The sequence below is a fragment of the Babylonia areolata genome, chromosome 3 (assembly GCF_041734735.1).
Source record: "Babylonia areolata isolate BAREFJ2019XMU chromosome 3, ASM4173473v1, whole genome shotgun sequence".
NCBI classification, from domain to species: domain Eukaryota; kingdom Metazoa; phylum Mollusca; class Gastropoda; order Neogastropoda; family Buccinidae; genus Babylonia; species Babylonia areolata.
In genome coordinates this window covers 29330034-29356867 of record NC_134878.1, presented here as the reverse complement: position 1 = coordinate 29356867, position 26834 = coordinate 29330034, and the positions used below count along the sequence as shown (strand labels likewise).

The window sequence follows — 26834 nt, the reverse complement described above, 5'->3', positions numbered from 1 at the left end:
GCCTGGAGGCAACGCGTCCGCCTAGGAAGCGAGAGAATCTGAGCGCGCTGGTTCGAATCACGGCTCAGCCGCCGATATTCCCTCCCTCCCCGCCCCCTTCACTAGACCTTGAGTGGTGGTCTGGACGCTAGTCATTCGGATGAGACGACAAACCGAGGTTCCGTGTAATTAGCACACGTAAAAGAACCCACGGCAACAAAAGGATTGTTCCTTGCAAAATTCTGTAGAAAAATCCACTTCGATAGGGAGGGGGGGGAACTGCACGCAGGGAAAAAAAAGGGTCGCGCTGTAGTGTAGCGACGCGCTCTCCCTTGGGAGAGCAGCCCGAATTTCACATAGAGAAATCTTTTGTGATAAAAATAAATACAAATACAAGTGAGCTTTTCCGCGCATGACGCGTTTTTACCCCCGCCATGAAGGCAGTCATACTTCGTTTTCGAGTGTGCGGCGAGTGGAGGGGGGGGGGGGGAGGAGGGGGGGAGGAGGGGGGGTCGTAGGGGGAAGTGATGCAGCAGTTGGCCATGCTCGCCTCCCTCAACCTTCTTCCCTCGTTCACATGAGTGAAGTCACCGCTGCATCAGTGTAGCTTTTTGGTCCTAATCTGACAGTCAGTCACAGTCACTGTCACTGTCAAGAGGTATACCGTGGTCAAACCTTCCTCCCTCCCGGCCCTCTTCACAAACTTGTTTGCTCCAAAAGCATTCAACAGATTTGATTTTGTTTGTTTGTGTGGACCTACGAAAAAAGAAAAAAAAAGATGGTTTACTGCAATGCAGACGCAGGTTCCTCACATACACTCCATGATGATGATGATGATGATTATTATTATTATTATTAATATTATTATTATTGTTGTTGTTGCTGTTGTTTTATTATCTCAAGCATATGTGAAAAAGTGCAGTGAGTGGAAAAAAAACCGTGCCAAAAACGAACATCAAGAACTTTATCATTCTAAGAAAGAAAAAAAAAGAAAAAAGAAAAAGGACTGATCAACGACGAACATTCAACTCCCAGCATCCGCCCTACTGCTATAACCCACACCGCCGCTACACACACCCAGAATATCACTTATGTTAAACAACAACATCAACAACAACAAAACCAACAAAAAAGAGAGGGAAAAAAGCCAAATATCAGTGACTCATTTCTTGAACGGAGATAAAAGAATTTCGCGTGGGGCAAGGTTTGCTCAAAAATATAGAAAAAAAAAAAAAAACCTGCTGAAATATCTTTCAAAGATATTAATTATGTTGAGGAATATTTTAGTCAGCAGCGATGACAAACTTTCAAAATAATGCCGTGACAATTTACACCACGGAAAGTCTTCACCTTTTTTTTGTTTTTTTTGTTGGTAGGTCGAGTGGTAAGGGGGGTGGGGGGTGGGGGGTAAATGGGGATGGGGGAGTTCGGGAACTGGAAGGAGGTTTGTTATGACAACAGCCACCAACGCTCGCTAATTTATTTCATTATCATTACTATCTAATCAACATTTCATCGTTCCAAGGCCTTATCTACCTACCTACCACCCACTACCACCCACTCTCTGGTCTTTGGGGATTGTTTCTGTTATCAGTCGTAATTAGAGACTTTGTATCGCCCCTGTTTTTTCGTATGTTTTGTTTGTTTGTTTGTTTTTGTTGTTTTTGTTTTTTTTGTTTGTTTTGATAGTCTGGTGCCACGGAAACTAAGTAATGGAACAGAACCCGAACATTTCTCTGTACATTTGTTTTCCTGGTTGTCCTGAACCCCTGTGCAATATGATTTATATCACTTCCCGTGCAATGATACCTCCCTTTTTTTCCCATCCGATGAGTCGTCTCCACTTCTCTTCTGCCTTTCTGTCTCTCTCTCTTCGTGCCCGTGCGTCTCTATTCCTGTCTTTATTATTTACATCTACAATAAAGAAAAAAGTCTATCTGCAAACTGGAGTCTTGGGAGTCTCTGTGTCTGTGAGTGAGTGTGTGCGTCCGTGTGTATGCGTGCATGTATGTGCATGTGATTGTGTTTCATTTGTGTGTGTGTGTGTGTGTGTGTGTGTGTGTGTGTGTGTATACGTGCGTGCGTCTGTACGTTCTTGTGTTTGTGTGTGCGTGAGTGAGAGAGAGAGAACAACTGAACACTGAAATGTTTAGTGTCATTTGCTGTAGAGCTTTAGTGACATAAGAGGTACAAATCAGAGCAAAATGGTGCAAAACAGACAAGATGGAACAGAATTTCTCTCTCCAATCACTTACGCTCACCCTCTCCATTTTACATTTTGTACTCTATCTTTTCCACATTCTGTTCTCTCTCTCTCTCTCTCTCTCTCTCTCTCTCTCTCTCTCTCTTTTCCTTTCTTAGTCCCCTCCCCCTCGCCCCTTAATCTCAACCGCCCCCTCCCTCCCCCCCCCCTTTTCATTTGAATATACAGAAATGATGATTTCTAATTAATAATAAAAATCATCATCATGATGATAGAAATGATAATAATTCAAATGATAATAATAATAATATTAATAATCATTTATTTTCAGTCTAATATCATCATTTTAGATGAACAGACTATAAATAAATAAACAAAATGATAAGCGACACTTTTTCGGGCGCGCGCGCGCGCGAGAGAGAGAGAGAGAGAGGGGCTGATGTTTTATTCACATAAAGGCCTTTGCCCCTCATGAAGAGGTACAATACATAAACAAGCACAGTCACTGAAGAAAATCACGAAGTTGCAACAGATCTGAAATGCAATGCCTTGTACAAGTATATTGGCAAATTCCTAATGACGCTTTCTTTTTCAGATGCAAGGAGTATACTTAAACGAAATTGACTGGGACATCAATAAAAAAAAAAAAAAAAAATAATAATAAAGTAAACAAAAACAAAACAAAACAAAACAAAAAGCAAAAAAAAAAAAAAAAAAAAACAAAACAAAACACGTGGGATATATCGTACTCTCAAAATGGTTAAAGCAGGACAACATAAAAGAAAATGCAGCTCATCTTCATTTCCACTTTTGCACAACGGACACATTAAATCAGGTGCAGAATGTTTCCTGTAACGATAACAATGCTGAGAAATTTCTGAAATACCAAAACGAAATCTTGTCATTATAAATTTCAAGTGTCTCTCTAAGTTCATACGCAGATAATTCTTAATGTCATGACCAGAACAAAATGTCCCATATACGCAAAACCCGTCACCATTACTAACACGAAAATTCCACTCTTGTCATCTGCACGCAATCAGTCTATCTTTAAGGTCATACAGAAATAATTTGACATCTTGCACATCTTGATTTTCCCATACAAAACCAAAACCAAACTGATACAACTTACCAACGAACTTTTGAAAGCCAATTTCTTTTTTACCTTTTGCATCGAAGTCAATTAAGACTGTATAAGCTGGGTTGCGTTACGCTGCTGGTCAGTCATCTGCTTGGCAGATTGGTGTAGCGTATATGGATTTGTCCGAACGCAGTAACGCCTCCTTGAGCTACTGATACTGTATAAGCTTTGAGAGACAGACAGACAGAGACAGAGACGAAGACAGAGACAGAGAGACCTCATAACCTACTGCGACCGTGGTGGCTTCAATCACTGGACAATTCACGCACAAAAGCACGCACATAAAGACAGGAAAAAAATTGAAATCTTGCTTGTCAGTGTTTGAAAAGTTCATGGTGATGAACTACGGGAAACAACTCTGTCAGGTTAACTTTTGTTATCAGGAGCAGTGCTTTCCCTTGACATGTTCTGAAGACCGTGGAGAAGGAAGAGGACAAAGGCAGAGGGAATGGGTGGGAGAAGAGACAAAGAGGGGAGGGAGGAGGGGAAGGGAAAGAAAGAGAGAGATGGTGTGTGTGGGGTGGAGGTGGGGGGGGGGGATAAATGGTGAGAGAGACAGAGGGGAGATGGACGCACAGGCGACTTTAAGAGGTAAAAAAAAGACGGCTGCATACAAATTCAGTGTCAGTCATCTTGTCAGTTTAATTACCCCCCCACCCCCTCCCACCCCCTCACGCGCTAGGACCCCCCCCCCAACCCCCTCCCCCCACCCTCCAAAAAAAGAATAAAAAAGGGAGGGGAAACCGAAACAAAAACAAAACACACACACTAAAATCCCACGTATGTACACCATGAATAAAGTCGAATAATGGTTCTGACAAAGGGGGCGAGGGAGACAGGTGGTTCTGCGACAAGAAACAACAACAACAACAACAAAACAGCATGCTATAAAGTAAAGGCATAAATTAAAGACAGAGCTAGAGACAGACAGAAATATGAGACACAGACACACCGACAGACAGAGACAGAGAATGACTTAACGACCACCAGCCCCTGTCACGACAATTGTTAATCTTACATGGAATAAAAAAAATAAATAAAGAAATAAAACAAAAATACACAACACACACACACAGATATATATATATATATATATATATATATATATATATATATATATATATATATATATATAAACAAAAGAAAAAAAAGAGAGAACAAGAAAGGCAAGGCTTGTTCTTGTTACTTACAGTCCAGCCAACCACACAAGGCCATATCAGGACTGTCAAGACACTCAAATGCTCAACACTCAAATGCTCAACCGCGTCAATACAAAACTGTCGCATCTATAAAAAATAAATAAATTTTTTTTTTTTTTTTAAACCACTAAGACAAACTCACAAAATAGTTCATGACACAGTATCCCAACCATTTCGATCCCTATGGCAAATAAGACTAGGCCATGCTGAGGACGCCAGCCCTTCCGCTTAATTCTTCATCCCCAGATTACAAAAAAATCGTAAAAAAGGAAAAGAAAAAACAACAACAATACTTCAAAGCCAAACAAAAAAATACATATAGCCAAATAACACTGCAGAATGGGCAGCTATTGCCCATCCCAGTGTTTACATCTCACTTCCTAATCGCCCGAGCAAAACAGCACAGATAGTACATTACAGACTGCAGAAAAGAGAAAAACGTGTTAAAGCTTGCTTGAAAAAAGAAAGGCGAATGGACTGGGAAGTCAGAAAAAGGAGACAACAGTGAAGAAAGAAAAAAAAAGGCAGAAACAAAGAGAGTGACAGAAAAGAGGGCATTTCTTGCACAAAATTTCCAGAAGGCGGGGATGCTATAATACTGAAAGACCCCCGGCATCCCCAGAAGGAAGGCAACGCCTTCAAGACTCACTTGTGATACACACTTAAAGAAAAACAAACAAAAAACAAAAAAAACAACCTAAACAAATCAAAAATTAGTTTGTTGAAACGTGTACTCTATTCACTCTATTCGTCATTATTATATACAGCTTCGCGAAAAAAAGAAAGAAAAAAAAGGCTTCAATGCAGATTCGAACCACGGATGTTTGGATCGAGAATGAGTGGTGTTACCCACTGCGCTTCCGCGGGTTCAATATTGACGTTCAGAAATTATTATTTGAGCACGTTGTTTTAGCGGAATAAATCGACAGTGGCAATCGAAGCGGCAATCGAAGTCATCACGCGGTTTAAATCATGTTATTTTGGTATATCTCGGGCATTAAAAAAAAAAAAATCTTCCATGTCCGAGGTAAAGGAGACGTTCCCATTGCCTCAAAAACACTGCAATATGTGTCTGTTTTTCTAGATCTGTAGAGATCCGTGATCGACAAGCTTTGTCTTTCCACTCACTGAGAAACGACACCTTCCATTCATTTTTTTTCTTTTTCTTTCTTTTTTATTTACTTTTTTGTTTTGTTTTGTTCATTCTAGTTAATTCAGTATCCACTTCAAAACATTCACATGCAGAAAACACGTCGATGATTATTTCATAAATCCTTTTAACTCGGCGGTAAAGGAGACGTTACCATCGCGTCAGGCTTTGCAACATGTTTTGTCAAGATCTGCACTGACCAGTGCCGTGCAGACGACGCAGTAAAAACGGTCGATTCAAATTTTCTTTTCTGTTCATTCTAGTTAATTCCATGTCCACTTTAGAATATTCATATGCAGTAAACACGTCATTAATGTAGTTAGTGTCACTGTATGTGTTCTGTCCAGAATATGCATTTCTTTGCTTTTAATTGCGAACAAGAAAAACGATGTCATGGTGTATTCACCAGACAACTGGGAAGCTGCAAAGGGGTAACAGCGGTTTTCGGAATGCGGAACGAACATCAACGAAATAAACTGTTAATGATTCGGAAATACGGCTAAATTCGGGAGATTTACAACCTATTATTGGTATGACTGTGAAGATTTTTTCCTACTATGTTTAAGACAAATTTGGTATTGGCAGACAAAGTATTTCTAGAGAAAATGGCAATGTTAAAGTTTACCACGGACACACAGAAAACACACACACACACACACACACACACACACACAACCTAACCCCGGATTATAACATAGACACTTTGTTTACACAAGTCAGTCAAAAATGACAAAAATGATTGTATCTTCCCAGGTTGGCAGCCTGTTGTGCTAATGACCCCGTGTTTGTAAAAGCGCTCTCAGCTTGTCTCCAATCGAGGTTTGGCGCCATAAAAGTATCCATATCATCCATCACTCACATCTTTAAATGTCACAAATAATCCCCCCGCCCACCCAGAAACACATGCACACACCCGAACAAACTAAGATCTCGCACTCGAAAAGTTTATCCAGAACATAGACCATGACCCGTTCTGCAGGGGATCGTGTTAAATTATGAATTCACATGGTTTTGCAGATTGTCAAATCTTGCTTATGCTGTGCTTTTCTATCCGTGTGTTTTTTTGTTGTTGTTTGTGGCCTGAGTTACATGTACGTCATGGAGCACCAAGATTTCTTTGTTCTTTTCTTTTTTCTTCTTATTTTTTTTTTTTTTTAGTGCTTCTCATGCCTTCTTCACTGCCCCCGCCCCCCTCCCAAAAAAAGAAAAAAAATTTTTTGTGTGTTATTGCTTGAACAGGCCACTGCCAGCGGGTGTGGTTGTGTGCATGAGTCATCCTATTAGCATGCGATTCAACAGTGCGTTAGACATTGGTTCTAAAGATAATACGTGTGGGTGAAGAATGACTGGCATTTAAAGCGTATAAAACATTATCTAACGTAGAATCACACGGTAAAAAAAAAAATCGTGGGTTTCTATGCCAGGGAGTTTTAAGTTCATAATAAGCTTGGTTTTGAGTGGGTGGATCAGGATGCTGAAAATGTAAGCTAAATCGTTTTAGAAAGAAACCACATAAAATATGGATTGGTAACAGATGGCTAAACCGGAACGATATATGAGCATACCCATATCAGTGAGAGAGAAAATCTACAGAACGTTTAAATCGTCAACGCATTACGAAAATCTAACCAATCTCCAATGCTCTGCAAGGGTGAATTTATGCAAATACGGCAACGAACGGTTCCTTCATAGACATAATCTGTTTTGATTTGACGTTGCTACTTCTCAGCATTTCTTAAGATTGCAAGTAGATGGGTGTGGGATTTTTTTCCCTATGTACATTGCAGCTTTGTCTAAACTCCGCGTTGCGGCCCCACACTTAGCTAGCTACTGGCTGAACTTGGACGTTAAACAGTTTTAGAAACACTTATCAAATCATAATTCAACTCGGAGAGAGAGATAGACAGAGACAGAGACAGGGACAGAGAGACAGAGACAGAGTCAGGCAGACAGACAGACAGACCTATATAAAATTCTGGGGGTCTTTATCAACAAAGATCTCTCTTGCGTCCACATTTTGGGGGAAAAAGCAACTGTAGGAACCCGAACACAAACTTTACTCACCAGGCATATAAAATAGCATTAAAATTAGCTGTTGAATTCGAGGTCACTCACTGACTCCTATGTACTATGACCAATCAAATGTTTATTATATTTCCCCCTCCAGACTTTTTCGGGAAGACAGTTTGCAATTACAATGTTATATTTCGAAGTGTTCCCCGAAAAAGCTTACACACCATGCTTAAAACTAATAATCACAGACACAACCACATGTTATGTGTACCTAATCCAGTAAAAAACATTACAAATCCAGCTTCATGTTACGAAGACAATTGTGTTAAAGAAGAGTGGTAGTGGTCAATTATTGCCATAGAGCACGACATATTTAAGTTACGATGGAATGTGTGTATATGAAATTAGGTCGGCGTTGTGTAGTCTTGCACGAACATTATATATATATGTGTGTGTGTGTTTTTTACATGTATGTGTGATGCAAGGGCTACTGAGTATTTTGTTATCGTACTATATATATATATGACGGAGTCTCCCGTCGGACCGACGGATGAGTAGACAGGCAGGCTTATCTGTCGGTGTGTGTTCTCATTTGGGAGAAGAGGCCGATTCTGGATGCGCAGCACTTCCCACAGGTGTTGCAAGGGAAAACGTCTCCGGAAGTTGAGCCCTGCTTCTTTCGCTCACATTTCTCCTTAATGGCCAGCGTTCTCTTGTTTTCAAACGTCTTTATGCCACTAGAGCACAGCATCCTCCAGCGACAGCGGTCAAGGACCTCTGTTTCCCAGGAAGCGATGTCTATGTCACAGGCTTTGAGGTTTGTCTTCAAGGTGTCATTGAAGCACTTGCGGGGTCTTCCAAGTTTGCGGTGGCCTTCCTTCAGCTGGCCATACAAGAGCATCTTCGGGATCCTGCTGTCTGTCATGCGGACAACGTGTCCTGTCCAGCGTAGCTGGCACTGGATCAGCAGGCTTTCGATGCTGGACAGGCCGCTCCTCTCTAGCACCTGGAGGTTGGAGACCCCGTCTTGCCACTTTATGTCGAGGATCTTTCGCAGGCATCTCTGGTGAAACTGCTCAAGTTGTTGAATGTGACGGCGATACGTCGTCCATGTTTCACAGCAGTACAACAAGGTGGTCAGCGTTTTCATTTTGAGGCACTGGCGTTCTGTGAGCTAGCTGGTTGGTACATGGACTCGGTCTTGCTGAGGCTGATGGTGAGTCCAAAGCGCCTGCAGGAGGTTGAGAACCTGTCAATAAAGAACTGCATGTCTTCATGGGTGTGTGCAGCAAGCGCGCAGTCATCAGCTAAGAGGAACTCTCTCAACAGTGCATCAAACACCCTGGACCTAGAGTGGAGTCGCCGCAAGTTGAAAAGTTTGCCATCTGTGCGAAACTGAATGTAGATGCCCCGGTCACAGTCTTGGAAGGCGTCAATCAGCATGGCAGAGAAGAGAATGGAGAACAGTGTGGGTCCAGGACGCAGCCCTGCTTCACTCCATTTACCACAGGGAACGGATCCGACATGTCATTATTTTCCTGTACTCTCGCCTGCATGCCATCGTGGAATGACGCAATCAGCTGGATTATGCTCTCTGGGCAGCCGAGCTTTAGGAGGATCTTCCACAGACCACAGTGGTTCACCGTGTCGAAGGCCTTAGGACTACAAAGACCATGTGGAGCTCCTTGTTCTGCTCACGGCACTTCTCTTGCATATGGCGTACAGCAAACACCATGTTACATGTTCCTCTGCCTGAGCGGAAGCCGCACTGTGCTTCAGGGATGACTGTGTTGGAGACATGGTCGACCAGTCTGTTCAGTATGATGCGGGCAAAGACCTTGCCAGCGATGCAGAGGAAAGAGATTCCATGGTGGTTATCGCAGGATGTTTTGTCTCCCTTCCGTTTGTAAATGTGGACAATTGAAGCATCCCTGAAATCCTGGGGGGCCTCCCCTCTCTCCCAGATAGACAGGAACAGGGCGGTCAGCTTGTCTGTCAGCACCCCGCCTCAATACTTGTAGATGTCTGCCTGGATTCCATCTGCTCCTGGTGCTTTAACTGACGTTGTCAGCTTCAGGGCCTTCCGGGTCTCGGCCTTGGTGGGAGGGGCAGCTAACGAGTCACTGACTGGTAGCTCTGGGAGGGCTGCAATTACCTCGTCAGATACGGACCAGTCCCTGTTGAGGAGGGTGTTGAAGTGCTCTGCCCAGCGGGCAAGGATGTCTTTCTTGTCTGTCAGGAGGGTAGTCTGGTCCAAGGCTCGGACAGGGGTTGATCCTCTGACTCTCGGCCCATACACGGCTCGGTATAATAATATACTCACTAGCCCTTGTTTCACACACACACGCGCGCGCGCACGTGTACACGTGTGTGTGTGTGTGTGTTTTACATGTGTGTGTGAAGCAAGGGCTACTGAGTATTTTATTATCATACTATTTTTGTGTGTATACATTTTTTTTTTTATACGGCGTGCGTACGTGCGTACTTGTGTGTTTTCCTCTACTTCAGAACTACCTCGAACAATCATTGCACATGCAGGCAGAAGCGTGCTTGATTCGTCGATGAACTACACGAGTCGTCTCCGCCTTAACTTTCTGGCTATGTTTGTACTTTGTATAACACACGCTTTCTGTGGCTAACTTGGAAAAAAAGAAGAAAAAAAAAAGAAATACAAATACAAACTGGGTCTCGGTCTTTCGGACGCCCACCTCCACTGCACTGACGTATGCAAGACACGAGATCTATGCTGTCACTGACTGGGGAAAAAAAAAAAAAAAAAAAAAAAAAATATATATATATATATATATATGCGCGCGCGCGCGCGTGCGTGTGCGCGTGTGCGCGTGTGCGCGTGTGTGCGTGTGTGTGTGTGTGTGTGTGTGTGTGTGTGTGTGTGTGTGTGTGTGTGTGTGTGTGTGTGTGAATGCGTGCGTGCGTGTGTGTTGTTTGTGTGTGTGTGCGCGCGGATATGTGCGTATGCGAGCGCGCGTGTGTGTGCGTGTGCGCGCGCGCGCGCGCGTGTGTGTGTGTGTGTACACACCCAGGAACAATGGCTCACCAGAGACAGACTGTAAGAAGCAGGGAATCAGACAAGCTGCGGGTCAAAGAACCACACAAGTACTGTAAATTTCGCACCGACTACCCGAATGCCAAAGTAAAGCGACACACAGCTGCCGAGAAAAAAACAACTAAATCAAAACGTGCAGAAGAAAAACAATTATGAATTATGTCACCGATCAGCGGCCCCCTACCATAACCTGAAAAAAACAAAAACAAATAGAAAACCTAATTAAGACCTGACAAGAAATGAATTCAGGGGAGCATAGACCTGGGTGATCACAGACCTCGAGGAACTTAACTATGACCTTTTTCCGTGCAGGAAGAACACACACGTGAACCGGCCAGCCAGGGACCGTTCAGCGGCCGCTAGCATGATGCCGAATCCTGCAGGGAACCTTAACCATGACCCTATCAAAGTAGGTGTGGGTTGTTTTTGTGTGTGTGTATGTGTGTTTGTTGTTTTGGGTTTGTTTTGGGTTTTTTGTATGTTTTTTGTTTTTGTTGTTGTTGTTTTTTGTGTTTGTTTTTGTTTCGTTTTTTTTGGTTTTTTTTGGGGGGTGGGGGTGGTGGTAGATGTGGTGGTGGATGCATGTTCACTTGTTACTTTTCAAATAACACTTCATAAAATGATCGGTAAATGATTACGACTGAAAGAAATACAACTTTTCTTTTTTTTTTTTTTTTTTTGCTGCCCCATCATCTGCACCGTTTCAGTGGCATTACTCCCACGCCGCTCATTTACATTCCCCCATACACAGCCACACCCGGGTTCATCCGTCGCAGTTCCAGCGTCGGCAATCCACAGGGAGCCATCGATGTTAGTTCGCCAGGAGGCCACACACCAGAGAAGACCCTGCACTGCTTCTGAGTCACTTCGGTGGTGTTCAGTGGTGCCTGTTCTGATTTAACGTACTTAGGACACCACCTACTAAGCCCCCTACTAACGACAATAATGGCTTAGTCGCGGAGCCAGACTGAGTGAGCGTCCCTCCCAGAGTGGAGACCGCCACCACGTCCCTCAAACAACAGCCCCCCCCCCCCCCCCCCCCCCCAACATATATCTGCCGACACTGACAACATTGGCAGGACTCACCCCAAGCACGGAAGTAGAGGGGTATCGAAACTGAGGTCACCATGAGAGTTGGGCATGAAAGGCCACAGACTTTGAGACTGTTTTGTTTATATTGGTGATGATGAAGGAGGATAAGGATGACGATGACGATGACGATGTTGCTATGGAGGTCCATTTGAAAGAAATACAACTTACCACCGATAAAAAAAAAACAAAAAAAAAAAACACAACTGCTACAGCTTTAAAAAAAACTGCTGCTGACAATTGGAGATATGTTTTCTTTTAATGCTAGATAGTTTGTGTGCATGCGTGTACATGCACGCATGCGCTTGCGTGCGTGCGTTTGTGCGTTTGTGTGTGTGTGTGTGTGTGTGTGTGTGTGTGTGTGTGTGTGTGTGTGTGTGTGTGTCTTTGTACGAGTATGCAAACACTCCCAGGAACCAAGCTCGCCAGAGTCAGACTGTAAAGAGGAGGGAATCAGACAAGCCTGAGATAAACGCTCCAAACAAGTATTGTAATTTTCGTGCCGACCACTCAAAACCAGTAAACGAAGAAACAGTTACCGACAATGCTAATTTAAAACGTGCAGAAGGAAACCAATTATAATTAAGGTGATCCGGCCAGCCAGGGACCATTCAGCGACCCCCTAACATGATGCCGAATCCTGCAGGGAATCCCTAACCTCTGGCACTATCCACCAAATCTCGCTGTCATTGATATAAAAGAAAAGGAAATCATCGCCGGGAACCATACTCACAGGAGACGGACTGTCAACATGGTTATCAAGACAAGCCAAAGAGAAACCAATCACGTATCTACCACAGTTCAGACTACTTGAATTCCACTGAACAATTAAATACTTTCACAACATTGCAATGCGCCAAATCTGACACATTTCTTTCTATTGCAGACCAGCTCTGGATCACACAAGACAATGAAATCAATTGAGCTTCGAGCTACAGAAATGATTCAACAAACGTTTCCCGAGTTTTGAGTGTATTGACATTGCCCCCCCCCCCTCCCCCTCGTGCGTGTATGTGCGCGCGCGCGCGTGTGTGTGTTTTCCTCTACCTCAGAACAACTTCAATCTATCATTGCACAAAAAGGCAGAAGCGTACTTAGTTCACCACTGAACTACTTGAATCGTCTCTTCCTTAACTTTCTAGATACCCAACGTTAAGATTGGGTCTCGAGCTTTCGGACGTCCATGACACCACTACACAAACATACGCAAAATACCAAATATATGCTGCCATTGACTGAATACTTAATATATACATTGCACACACACACACACACGTGTGTGTGGGTGTGTGTGGGGGTGGGTATGTGAGTGGGTGTGCGCGCGTGCAATTACACGCTTGTGTGAGTATACAAAAGCTGAGCGTGGCTAATTTTCATAATTTCAATCATTCGTATTCAATATCTTTCTTTTCATGCATTTACGTGTTTTTCTTCTTTTTTCTCTCTCCTTTTTTTTTCTCTCAAGGCATGACCAGCGAGTTTTCTTTGAAATTTAACCTCTCTTGTGGCCGATTAGGGAGGAGGGAGGTCTGGGGCTGCGGGGGATGCTAGCCTATTGTTCAAGAAAAGTGCGTTTTGAATCGTTTAAACACACACAAACACACACATGTCCTAGCATGACACCTACGCAGACCTGGGGGGAAAAAAAGACCAAGAAAACCGAATCAGACCTGACAGTCATACAGCAGTGGCCTGGGCGATCAGAGACCCAATGGAACATAAAGGATGACTCGTGCCGGAAACAAAAACAATATAAACTACTGTGACCCGGCCAGCCAGGGACCGTTCAACGGCCCCTAGCATGATGCCGAAACCTGCAGGAAAACCTTAACCATGACCCTATCAAACTTTTTGTTGGGGAGGGGAGGTGGTGGTGGTGGTGGTGGAGTAATTGGAGGAACGGGGTGGAGAGGAGACGCCATAAGTGCTCCACCGACCCAGGGGACACGGAGTGTCGCTCAGGGTGTTATCTCTGATGGTGCATGTTCGCTTGGGACGTTTGACTAACACTTCACAAATGATTCGTACACGCTAATTGAATTAGAAAAAAAAGAACACAATCGATAGAACGGCCAGACTGTAAGAAGGCAGGGATCGGACACGCCGAGGATAAACGAACTACCCAAGCATTGCACTTTTCGCACCGACTACACGAAAGCCAATGAACAACCAAAATACTGCTGAAAAGACCAACAGAGCTGAAGAATATTGTAATCATGAATATCATGAATTATGTGACCCGGCCAGCCACGGACCGTTCCGCGGCCCCTACCATGATGCCGAATCCTGCAGGGAAACACGCTTGAGTTCAAGTCTAAAACCTCGTCAGTTGACTCTCTCAGACTTTGGTCCGATTCGCAGACCAATTCTGAGTTTAGCTCTCAGACTATTATCAAATTCATTACGGACCAAGTATTGTTCTAATGTCAAGTGCATATGCTTTAGTAACCTGACAATTAAGCATATAATTTTTCACTGTAGCTTGATGAAGCCTTATGTACACGAAAGTGTATCTTCACAAGTGACTGAGAACGTTGATGTTTTTGACTTTTTGCATTCATTATCAGTTGTTTCGCTTGTCAGTTTAACGACTTCTTTTACGAAGTCCTTTAAGTAATTTCCTCTAATTGTATTTAGAATTTTTTTTTCTTTTTTTTTTTCAAATTTTACCCACATTTCACCCTCGTTTGCCCAGTTTCCCCCAACCCTCCATTCATTCACATCTCCCACCCCTTCTAACCGATAATACTCAAATGCATTCATAAATACTTTAACAAAATGTCTTCAATCACTGATATGTGTGACGGGACATTAAACAAAAATTCCTCCACGCTAACCCCAGACACTATCAACCAAATCTCGCTGCCACTGATGTGGAAAAACAAAAAGAGAAGAAAACATCGCCGGAAAGCACGCTCATCAGTTGCGGACTGCGGACACGGCAAACAAGGCAAGCCAAAGAGAAACCAACCATGTGTCTGCCGCAACTCTGACAGACCACTTGAATTTCAAGTTACCTGAAATGAGCAACATGACTGATTCAACATACGTTTCCTGAGTTATATATATATATATATATATATATATATATATAATTATGTGTGTGTGTGTGTGTGTGTGTGTGTGTGTGTGTGTGTGTGTACATGTGCGTGCACGTGTGTGTGTGTGTGTGTGTGTGTGTGTGTGTGTGTGTGTGTGTGTGTGTGTGTGTTCCCATAGGCAGACTGCAAGGTGGTGGGACTCGGACAAGACGAGGGCCCCAAAACCATACAACTGATTATTGTTATACCCGCACTGAGTGCCAATGTACAGTGAAGGCAGGAACCGGAGAAGCCGAGGGGCAACGAACCACACAAGTCTTTCAATTTACGCACTGACTACTTGAATGCCAAAGTAAAGCGTAACAGATAACGAAAAGGCCAACTTAAAACGTGCAGTATCAGTATCACTACCAGTAGCTCAAGGAGGCGTCACTGCGTTCGGACAAATCCATATACGCTACACCACATCTGCCAAGCAGATGCCTGACCAGCAGCGTAACCCAACGCGCTTAGTCAGGCCTTGAGAAAGAAGAAAAAAAAAGAAGATAAAATAAATAAATAAATAAATAAGTTAAAAAAAAATAGAAAATAAAGTAACAAAACAAAATTAAAAAATTAATAAAATAAGTAAATAAATAAATAATTGATAAATACATAAAAGAAACTACTACTAATAATGATAATATCTATAAGGTGCAAAAACTTGATGAGGTCAACTGTCAGCGCACAAAAAAATAAATAAATATATAAATAAATAAATATAAAAAAAGATGATGATAAATAAGCAGATAAATGTAAAAAATGCAGACACACATTCACACATACACACTCATATGCATAACATATGCAACAAACATGCAGTTTCACAGAAAAAGAAAAACAATTACGAATTAAGTCGACCTCCAGCAACACCCCCAGACTGATGTGAAAAAAAAAAATCCCACAAAACCAAATTACACCTGACAAAAAAATAAATTCAGGGGAGCATAGACCTGGGTGATCACAAACCTAGGGGAACGTAAGAATGACCCATTTTTCGTACAGAATGAAAAATACAATAGAAACTACGTGACCCGGCCAGCCAGGGAGTGTCCAGAAGCCCCCAGCATGATGCCGAATCCTGCAGGGAACCTTAACCATGACCCTGTCGATGTTGTTGATTGTTGTTTTTTTGTTTTGTTTTTGTTTTTTTTGGGGTTTTTTTTTCCCCGGGGGAAGGGGGTGGATGTGGTGGTGAATGCCTGTTCACTTGAAACTTTTCAACAAACACTTCACAAATGATTGGTAAATAATCACGACTGAAAAAAATGCATTTTACCACTGGTAAAACTGACAGAGCTTTTGCAGAAATGTTACTGACAATGATTTATTTCTTTTACAGATTGATAATTTGTGTGCATGCATGCATGCGCTCGCTCGCTTGCGTGCGCTTGTGCGTGTGTTTAGTGTGTGTGCTCGTGCGAGTGTGCAAATAACCATGCTCGCCGAAGACAGACTGTCAGGAGGGGGGAATCGGACAAGCTGAGGCAAACGTACCACACGAGTATTATAATCTTCACACCGACTTCTCGAAAGCCAATGAACGAAATAATAGTTGCCGACAACGCCAACTTAAAACGTAGGCTACAGAAGGAGAACAATTACGATGAAGGTGACCCGGCCAGCCAGGGACCGTTCAGAGACCCCTAGCATGATGCCGAATCCTGCTGAGAAACCCTAACCTAGGCACTATCCACAAAATCTTACTACCATTAAGGTAAAATATATATATATATATATATATATTTTTTTTTTTTTTTTTTTTTTTTTTTTTAAGCAGGAAAACACTGCCGAAAACCACACTCACGGGAGACGGACTGTGAACATGGTAAATGAAGCAAACCAGAGAGAAAATCACATGTCCACTGCAACTCTCACCAGTATCAGTATCAGTAGCTCAAGGAGGCGTCACTGCGTTCGGACAAATCCATATACACTCCACCACATCGGCCAAACAGATGCCTGACCAGCAGCGTAACCCAACGCGCTTAGTTAAGCCTTGACAGAAAAGGTAAATGAATTAATAAATAAATAAATTTAAAAAATAAAATAAAATAAAATAAAATAACAAAACAAAACAAAAAAAATTGATAAATGAATAAATAAATAAATAAATGAATGAATAAAAATAGATAAAAAACAAATGAAAAAAAACAAAACAAAAAAAAACAAATAAAATAAATGAATAAAACTCACCAACTACTCGAATGCTAGTGTACAAGGAAAGACAAGACAATGAAATTGAACTATGACTTCAAGATTGATTCAACATTATCTTTCGTTTCGAACGTATGGACATCCTCCGCTCGCCCTCTGTGTGTGTGTGTGTGTGTGTGTGTGTGTGCAATATTGCTCAGTTCAGGAGGAAGACAGGGGGTGATTTTTTCAAGGTGTCAGAGATAGAAGAAGCGACCCCGGGCATGCAGCTGTCCTCGGCATTTCATAGCGGAACCCGGTCTGCAGTAGTGGAGGCAGTAGTAGCTGGAAGTCTGTTCCAGTCTGCAGTTGGCTATCTGAGTCTCTGGCTAGCCGGAAAGGAGTGTAGCAATTCCCTTTAATTTAGCCTCGCTTGATTAACGCCACCATGTTTGATTTTGGCGTCCCAGTCTCAACCAACTGAATCTGTTACCTCCGAAAACGGAGGATGGCTGCCTACATGGCGGAGTAAAAACGGTCATACACGTAAAAACCCACTCGTGTACATATAAGTGAACGTGGTAGTTGCAGCCCACGAACGAAGAAGAATAATCCATTTTATCTTCATGTTTTCCATCTCTATGGTGAGCACAGCGGGCAGCCGTTTTCAAGTAAATTTGCAAAAACAAACAAAAGAAAAAACACACCAAACAAACAACAACAACAACAAAAAAAAAAAAAAAAGCAAGGCGGCGAGTAAGGAAATTACCAAGTCGATATTTCAGGTACGTACCGCATTCGCAACACAACGTATTTCGCCTGTGCAGTCAACATGATGACAACTCACTCACAGCGGTTTGACCTTTAAAATATATATATATATATATATAATTATTTTTTTAATTTATTTATTTATTTATTTATTTGTACGCTTACAGTTGACTCCATCACGTTTTTGCACTTTATAAATATTATTATTAGTAGTAGTAGTTCTTTTTATGTATTTATCTATTTATTTACTTATTTCTTTTTTTTTTTTTTTTTTTTTTTTTTTTTTAATTTGTGTGTATGTTTTGTGTTTTTTTGTTTGTTGTTGTTTTTCCTCAAGGCCGGACTTTGCGCGTTGGGTTACGCTGCTGGTCAGGCATCTGCTTGGCAGATGTGGTGTAGCGTAATGGATTTGTCCGAACGCATTGACGCCTCCTTGAGCTACTGATACTGATTGACCAATATCCTGGAAAATCCCCATACCGATCAGGTCAGAGAGTGGAAAATTAATGTTGATTTTTCTTCCCCCCCCCCCCCCTTTTTTTTTTTCCAGTTCAACAGTATACAATGTAAACAACAACAACAACAAAAAGACTCAGAAAACATAAATGATAAAACCATCTCCGATATTTGTATAACATGTTAATGCAGTACCACGGGCTGGACTGAAGATTACATTATTTCATTTTCAAAATTATTGTTTTACTGACAAACATGCCGGCTTTTTTTTTTTTTTAATGGAAAGTTTACGTTTACTCCAGTTTCGAGGAATCGGTCTACAAATGACTACACCAGTCTACTAAATAGGCACGACTTGGATCGAAGAAAGTAAACGGGAACTAAGGATATTAGTGATATTAATGAAATTAATTAATCTCCAGAAACTATTGTGTTCAGGACACATTCTTTCATCGCGTGATACATCATGGTAACGTTAAAGTTCGCCTGGTAGATTTTTACCTCAGCGAAATTTCTTCGCTTCGGTGCATACATAAGTCTAGTTCTTGTTGCTTATGCAAGTCTCGATGAGAGAGAGAGAGAGAGAGAGAGAGAGAGAGAGAGAGAGAGAGAGAGAAATGAGGATTCACCAAAACGCTGCCTCCACTGCCATCTGCATCACCAGTTTTCCCTTCAGTGTCAATCAAGAGTCAGTCAGAACCTCAAACAACAAGTGTCTTCGTTTAGTACAAAGCGCGGTAGAAGATAAAGTATTGCAAATACCCATTTGTGTAAGCCTTTGCACAACAGTGCAGAAATTATAATGTCATGTCGTTGCACTTTTTTTTTTTTCAATTATATCTGCATCACGTGCCTTCAGAATCACGAGCAGCTGGTTTGTGATTATGCTGACACAGCGCGAGGAAAAGGAAATGGTTGATTGTTGACTGCATTGACTTTTCATCGACCAATCGCCTCGCGCGTGGGTAGGTACGATGCGAGATCGGCCTATATATTGGGCACTGGGAGGTCGCTGAATGAGTATCCTGCCTGCAGTCTCCGAGGCCTTCACAATCGCTGACAAGACATTTACCGCTGGTTGTGTCACCTCAAGGTCCCCTCATACAAGTAAGTACACGTTTGCTTTTAATGTAAATGGTTTGTGTGGTATGGTTTTGATATTTACCCTCTGTAAGTGGTGGTAATGGTGATGGTGGTGGTGGCGATGTTGGTGGTGGTTTTCGTTCGTTCGTTCGTTCTTCAGTCAACGTCGTTTTCACTATGTGATGTTAGTGTAAGCGCGAGTGCGAGAGAGAGAGAGAGAGAGAGAGAGAGAGAGAGAGAGATTTTCCTTCCTCTCTCCCTCCCTCTCTCTCTCTTCTTTCCTCTCACCCTCTCTCCTCCTCGCGCACGCCAACGACATGATATGTAAATTGTGTATTAATGTTTCTTATCGTACTACTCATATTTCTTTCGCGGGCTGGTGAAGAACAATGTTTACCCCGCTACCCTATGGAAATCAAATTTATTCACTCATTAAATATGCATGTCCACCTGTCCCTCTCGTCCTGGTGGAATAATCAAAGAAATATGAAATGCTGAAAATACAAACAGTACAGTAATCACACTTTGTTGTCTTCAATAATCTGTTTCAGAGTGGGATATTTCCAACCGAGTGGTCAAAATCTATTATTGCATCTTAAAACGAAAAGGGTGACCAAAATAATCCTAGATGGAAGTCAAGTGTTTTGAGTAAAAGGAATACTGGTATCTTGAATAATTTACGAAATGGGCAGAGGGAGGAAAAAAGACATTGAAGAGCAGGGTTTAGAAGGGGATACAGTACAGCTAAACATATATTTCTTATTCTTTACTTTCTAGGAACTCTAAATTCTACGTCGCTTTTGTTGATGTTAATAAGGTATTCAACTCTTTCAACAGAAATATACTGTGGGATATCTTAAGAAAATCAGTTGCAATGGGAAGTTTATTGAAGCACGAAGAGGAATTTATCATACTGTTCTGGAATGTGTGCGTAACAAATGTACTTTTTCATTGTATTTTGTATTGAGCTTTGTGCATTGTTTATGCATCTATTGTTAGCCCCCCACCCCCTTTTAGCATAAAAAAGCAACTAAAGGCTATTGCCAGTGAGGGAGTTTCAACTCTCTCTCTCTCTCCCCCTCGCTCGCTCTCTCTCTCTGTAGATCGTGGTGTACCGCAAGGCTCTGTTCTTGGACCTCTTCTCTTTCGCATCTATATAAACGACTTGCCGATGAACATATCACCTGGCAACGTCATCTACGACCTGTTCGCCGATGACAGTTCTCTTCATTGTAGTGACGCCAACATCGATCTTGTACAATCATCGCTACAACAGGGAATAAATGACATCTCAGACTGGTGTTACCAGAATCACGTGGAACTTAACCCACATAAGACAAAAACTATGGCACTGACATCCAGACAGAAACACCAACGTAAGTCTCTCACTTTAAAACTGGAGGTAAACAAGAACGCATTTGAGCAAGTTTGTGAGCACCGTGTTCTTGGGGTAATAATTGATCAAGAACTAAACTGGCAAGCTCATATTAACCATGTCTGCAAACAGTTAGCTCACAATCTGTTCTTACTCAATAAACTTAGATATCTCGATGCTCCAACCCGAAAATTATTCTTCGGGGCACATTGTCTTTCTCATATCAATATTATGTATCTACAGTCTGGAGCAAGTTCATTATTTTATTGCGATGCATATTTTAATGAATGGGGATGTCCTGGAAGTAACTGCGCTATGTATGTTTAATGTGGTGCGTACTCCCACGAAAAGAAAATTTCTGTGAAATTACAGTTATATCTAACGTTGTGGCGTTAGTAGCGCAACAAGAAATGTGTCGCTTCCGACAAGTACATGGCCAGGGGAAATACGGAGATGATTCAAGTGCTTCTCAATCGAACTACACTTGATTTCCACACACTGGAATGCACGGAAACAGGTAATCAGACATGACGAAGCTGGACACAGGCAGTTGTAATGTTCTTCTAAACCTCGCGTGAACGTTCGTCGAAGAGGTTTGGTATCATCGAATGAAAGCATCTTTTGGTAACTTGAAATAGTTTGAATTTTCCCCATTAGAAACGAATTTAGGAAATGAATGAACGTACGACCATGCTGACCTATTCTGCAATTATTACAACACACACACACACACACACAAAATCATCATGCGGCTGGAGTCGAGCTTTTGTGAACAGTACAACACTACATTCATTATCAAGAAAAACATTGCAGTCACTTACCTCATCGCCGTCTGTTGTCCCGCTTTGGACACGGTCCGCCATCAAGTGTTCTCCAGGCATCCCGGTACTGTGCCAGTCGTTCCAGCTGTCCCATTGTGTGGCCTGTCCTCTTCATGTCTGCCTCCAGGTCACGGCGCCACGGATTTCTCAGACGCCCTCTTTTCCTACTTCCCTGCGGGTTCCAGGTGGTGGTTTGCCTCGTGCTGGATGTTGGCGTGTGGAGCGTGTGGCCTTCTTCAGAGTCTTTGTAGACTATCTTCAGGCTACTGTCTTGTTCGCTCCCATAGTTTTTTTTTTTCCATTTAACTTTCTCTGGTCAGCAAATCCAAAGAATCCTTCTGATGCAGGCGTTCAAAGTTTGGATCATCTTCACGGCAGTGACAGTGGTTCTCCAGGCCTCTGCTTCACAGAGCAGGCCAGGCTCCACTATGTTGCTGAAGATCTGGATTTTGATGTTGATTGTGAGATCTCTGATCCCCAGATATTTTTGACAGCTGATGTAAAGCCGCCCTCGCCTTGCCAAGTTCCTATGACAGTATCTTTTCCACCCTGCGTGATGACGATGCAGCCAAGGTAAATTAAACTCTCCAGCTTTTCTAGCACCTCGCCTTCCAGCCTTAAGTGTGTAGTGTGCAGCGTTCACACTGAGGACCCTGCTCTTCCCTTTGTGGATGTGGAGGTTCAGGTGAGCTGAGGTTTCCGCGACAGTGCTGGTCTTTTCCTGCATCTGTTGATGGGTGCGAGAGGGGGTGGGGCCAGATCGTCGGCAAAGTCAAGATCATCAAGTTGTGTCCAACGTGTCTACTGGACGATATTTCACTTCTGGGCTGTGCAGTCTTCATAATAGTCTTTTGAGACTATGAACAGGAATGGTGAGAGTAAGCACACTTGCCCCACTCATTGCTTCATTTGGAAGGCATCGGTGAGTTGCCAGCTATCAACCATCCTGCAGGTCATCCTTTCATATGAGATCTGGATTATTTTCCTTACCTCCAGCACACTATACTATCTCAGGCGCTTCGAGAGGTCCTGTCTGCCCACATTGTCAAATGCCTTCTCGTAATCAATAAAGCTGACGTAGAGGCGAGATTCCCACTCCAGCGAGGATTTTTTGTTTAATGTCCTGTCACACATGTCGGTGACTGAAGCCACTCCAGCGACTGTTCCAAGATAATGTGCAACGTTGCTATCTGGTCAGTGCAACATCAGTCCTTGTGAAAGCCAGCTTGCTGATCCTGTAGCTAGGTATCAGCGACGTCCTTCATTCTGTTCAATAGATCTCAACACTTTGCCAGGGATGCGTCCTTCATTCTGTTCAACAGGTCCCAACACTTTGCCAGGGACGCGTCCTTCATTCTGTTCAACAGGTCCCAACACTTTGCCAGGGATGTGTCCTTCATTCTGCTCAACAGGTCCCAACACTTTGCCAGGGATGCGTCCTTCTTTCTGTTCAACAGGTCAACAGGTCCCAACACTTTGCCAGGGATGCGTCCTTCATTCTGTTCAACAGGTCCCAACACTTTGCCAGGGATGCGTCCTTCATTCTGTTCAACAGGTCCCAACACTTCGCCATGATGACAGCAGCAATACCCTCTGTAGTTTGTGCAGGAGCTAAGGTCACCTTTTCTTCGGGAGCTTGATGAGATGACCCTCTTCCAACTACGGGGGGGGGGGGGGGGGGGGGCGAACTTGTTCACCAAGAACTGACTGAAGAGTAAGTAGACAACATCCTTGTTCTTGTCGCTTATACTTATAGTCCAGCCGACCACACAGGGCCATCCACATTGGTTTAAAAGTCAGCCTTCAGTGCTTCTGTCGGAATACTGCCTGGTCCTGCACCAATATACACCAAAGTTTAGTTGAAACATGATGTCACTGTATTTGGGAATCATAATATGCTTAAAGATTTATGTCACAATGTCATTGCAGCTTTGAAGGATAATATTGCAATAAAAAAAATGATGAAATAATCAGAACTAAGTATAAGATGTATATTTGGGAAGTACTATGAAAAGGAATTCAAGACGAAAATATACTGGTCAGTTGCCCACAAGAAGCATTCTCGTAAATCATGTTTAAACGTAATAATCTGTTTACCGACTAAAACAAGGTGTGTAAATGTAATTCTAAGAGAACACATTTTGTTGGAAACACACACACACACACACACATATCGGAAAAAAAATCATAAACGTAGTATCCAAATTTTCGGTCTATAGACCTTTGTCAAGGATGAATGACGTACTGCCAGTATTTGTTAAAAAGTGGCATGAATACTTTTGGTGATGAATTTCACTTTATTTTGGGGTGTTCATTTTGTTCTGATATTCGTAAAGTGATTCTTGCCCGATCAATATGTATATCAGTTTGTATTTTCTGGAGCAAACGGGTTCTCTTTAGACTACGTAAACTTAGTAAACTCATTTAGACTTACAATACTGCATCCAGGATAATTTCATGCAGATGGAGTTATGTTAACCATTATTTTACTTTGATGCAAACGTTATGATTAAGCTAGTTGTGTTCTCGATTATGTTTTCCTAAATCATCCTTTTGAAAGTGGTCAAAGGTTTTTTTTAAATCTCGGAATCTAAACCACCTACACCACAGCGCCTGTGCAGAGATTGCGGCCATAGAATCTCACATCAATCCGTCTCATAGCTCAGCCACCAGACGGCTATCAACGAACGTCCCGAACCCATCATTATCTCTTGTTAACCGACGAAACATTGACTTAAACCATCCACACGCAAAACCCTTCAGCTCTTTGCCACCCGAACAGTTTCCACACAAAGATACGATGCGGACCAGTCACCAAATATTTATTGTCCAGGACCTGACACCAGGTTTGAGGGAGGAAATCTGACCTACAAACTGCATGGGAATGTGAACCCTGCCCAAATGACCACCCGTTTCGTTTCAGTGTTAATCTCTGAATGTAGAAAAAGGAGGTGTTGTAGTAGTAGTAGTAGCTGTGGTAGAAGTACAAAAAGAACGAAGGAGGTGGGGGGAGGGAGCATGAATGATAATTACAACAGTGTTAGGATGGCACATGCAATTTAGTAAAATCAAAAAGATGTAACAGTATTCTAAAAATGATACTGCGAGTCTGAAAAACGGACGCTGCGCTCGTTAAAACGCTACTGGATAATACAAGCAGGCAAAAGTTTGATCAATGGAAGAGTAATGCAACAGTTAGTGCCGCGAAAACACTAAACGTCAGTCCCAAAAGCTCTCAGTGTACAGCTATTGACCGGAAAAATTAGTATGCGTGCAAAATTAGTATGCGTGCTCGCGCTTGTGGTGTGTGTTGTGTTGTGTGCGTGCGTGCGTGTGTGTACGTGCATGCCCTCGCGCATGAGTGTGCATGTGTGATATTGACTGTCAACGAGAAGCATTACTTTTAGTGCCCCGTGAATTTTACATGTTCAATAACAAACTCACTCACTCAGATGCACACATACACACGCTGCAGACAATATATTAACGTTGGCTTTTACGTTCTGACATGGAAGGTTGTTCTGTTTGGCGTTTATTTTCCTTGGTTTTCCGTTGACAAAATTTCTCACTGAAAATAAGGATCTTGTACGTGACATCATGGGTTTTAAAAGACCACAGAATTCAAACACATTTGCCCCCTTTTTTTTTCAAGGCACACCAGTTGAAAGAAGAAATGCACACACAGACTGTGTGAAAGACAATGAGAGGGGTGATTTTTCAACGGTAAAAGGGGTCTTTCAAAATGGGTCGGCAGATAAAACTGAACAGCATAGAGTTTCTCAATATTACTGGGAAACAATATCACGAAAGCAAAAGAAATAGTCGATTGTATCATTCTTTTGGAGTAACATTCATAAATGCAGAATAAGCATGAATAAAGTTTGACCCAGTCTGAAACATCATTTGAGGATTTAATTTAAAAAAAAATATAATGTCGAAAGATACAGTGCATTCGCTGGAAACGTTTTTCATAGTATTTACTGTTTAAAAATAATGGAGCCCATCCATGAAGCTTTTGAATAATCATATCGTGTAAAAAAAAAAATTTAAAAAAGTGTAAAACGCCATTCTCAAACATGAATGTCCAAACAATATTTCAAACTATGGATTATTCTCCCCTCAAACTGTCTTTGTGTGTGTGTGTGTGTGTGTGTGTGTGTGTGTGTGCGATTTGTTTGTGTGGAGGGAAAGGAGGCTGAGGGTGAAGCTGTGTGCGAGATGTGTGTGGGGTCGTGAGTGATGTTACACTGCAATCAAAATAGTATTTCTAGCGAGTTTGTATCGTTACCTTTGTTTTATTACGGGGTGAGGTGGGAGAGGTTTGTTAAGTCGTGAGTGATGTTACACTGTAATCAAAATAGTGTTTCTGGTGCGTTTTTGTCTTGGCATTTTGATTGTATTCATATGTCTTGTTCTTAATGTATGTATTGTTGTTAAACATGCAAGGAGCCGCAGGATAAGTGCTGAATAAATGTACATTTTTATTTTTACCATTATCATTATTTCTTTTTAAATCATTTGGCTTATGAGTACACAACAATGTCGCTACCTCAACGATTACATTATTCGAGTACAAACGGAGATAATTAGGCCGTTTCTATGCATCGCATATCACAATCTTTTATTGTGATTCTCACACGCGGTGATACTCCGACAACAAGAAGATGTCGATTCCAAACTGGCTGCAAACCACACTGCACGTCACTTAGCCGAAACTTGCACTTGTTTTCCTTGTTCATAAGTCTCCAACGATACGCGTCTCCATGAACATACCAAAAATATGAAGTAACCATCCTTACCTAACACCCCCTCACCCCCCCCCACACACACACACACCCTGCCTCCCTACTCCCCGTCCCCCCACCACCACCCAAATAAAGTAGTTTCCTTTGTTGGTCGTTAAACAGAAGCGTTCGACTGTCAACAACGGATGGGAGCCAAGATGGCGGAATCGATTGCATCTGACGCTAGTGTTTTAACCGTGTCACTTTCTTTCAGTTTTCAGACAGCCGCTCGCTTCGCAACAGGTGACTTCAGCCGAACGTATGCCACTGATATAGTGTCGAAATGCACGGCTGTGAAAAAAGTTAAAGAATGGAATTTTGTTAACTGATCTGATTAGAATCTTTTATTTAGCATTAAGTAATTTCATAGGCAAAACAAATATACGTTGAAGATGGAAGTTTCCTGTCATTTACTGATTTCATCAATAAATACATACCATATTCGAACTAATTTTCTAAGCTGTGCTGCAGTTATTAAAAGGATAAA

The 26834-nt window shown here is 42.2% G+C and overlaps 1 protein-coding gene across 1 annotated transcript in view; it reads left to right on the top strand.

Annotated features, from left to right (window-relative positions):
* The first annotated feature begins 19240 nt into the window (after positions 1–19240).
* The window catches only part of LOC143279925 (uncharacterized), a 44580-nt gene continuing 36986 nt past the window's right edge, over positions 19241–26834 (top strand). Inside the window, exon 1 of the mRNA XM_076584261.1 lies at positions 19241–19391. Coding sequence (XP_076440376.1) covers positions 19301–19391 — 91 coding nt within the window. The 5' untranslated portion in view covers positions 19241–19300. The remainder of the gene's footprint in view (positions 19392–26834) is intronic.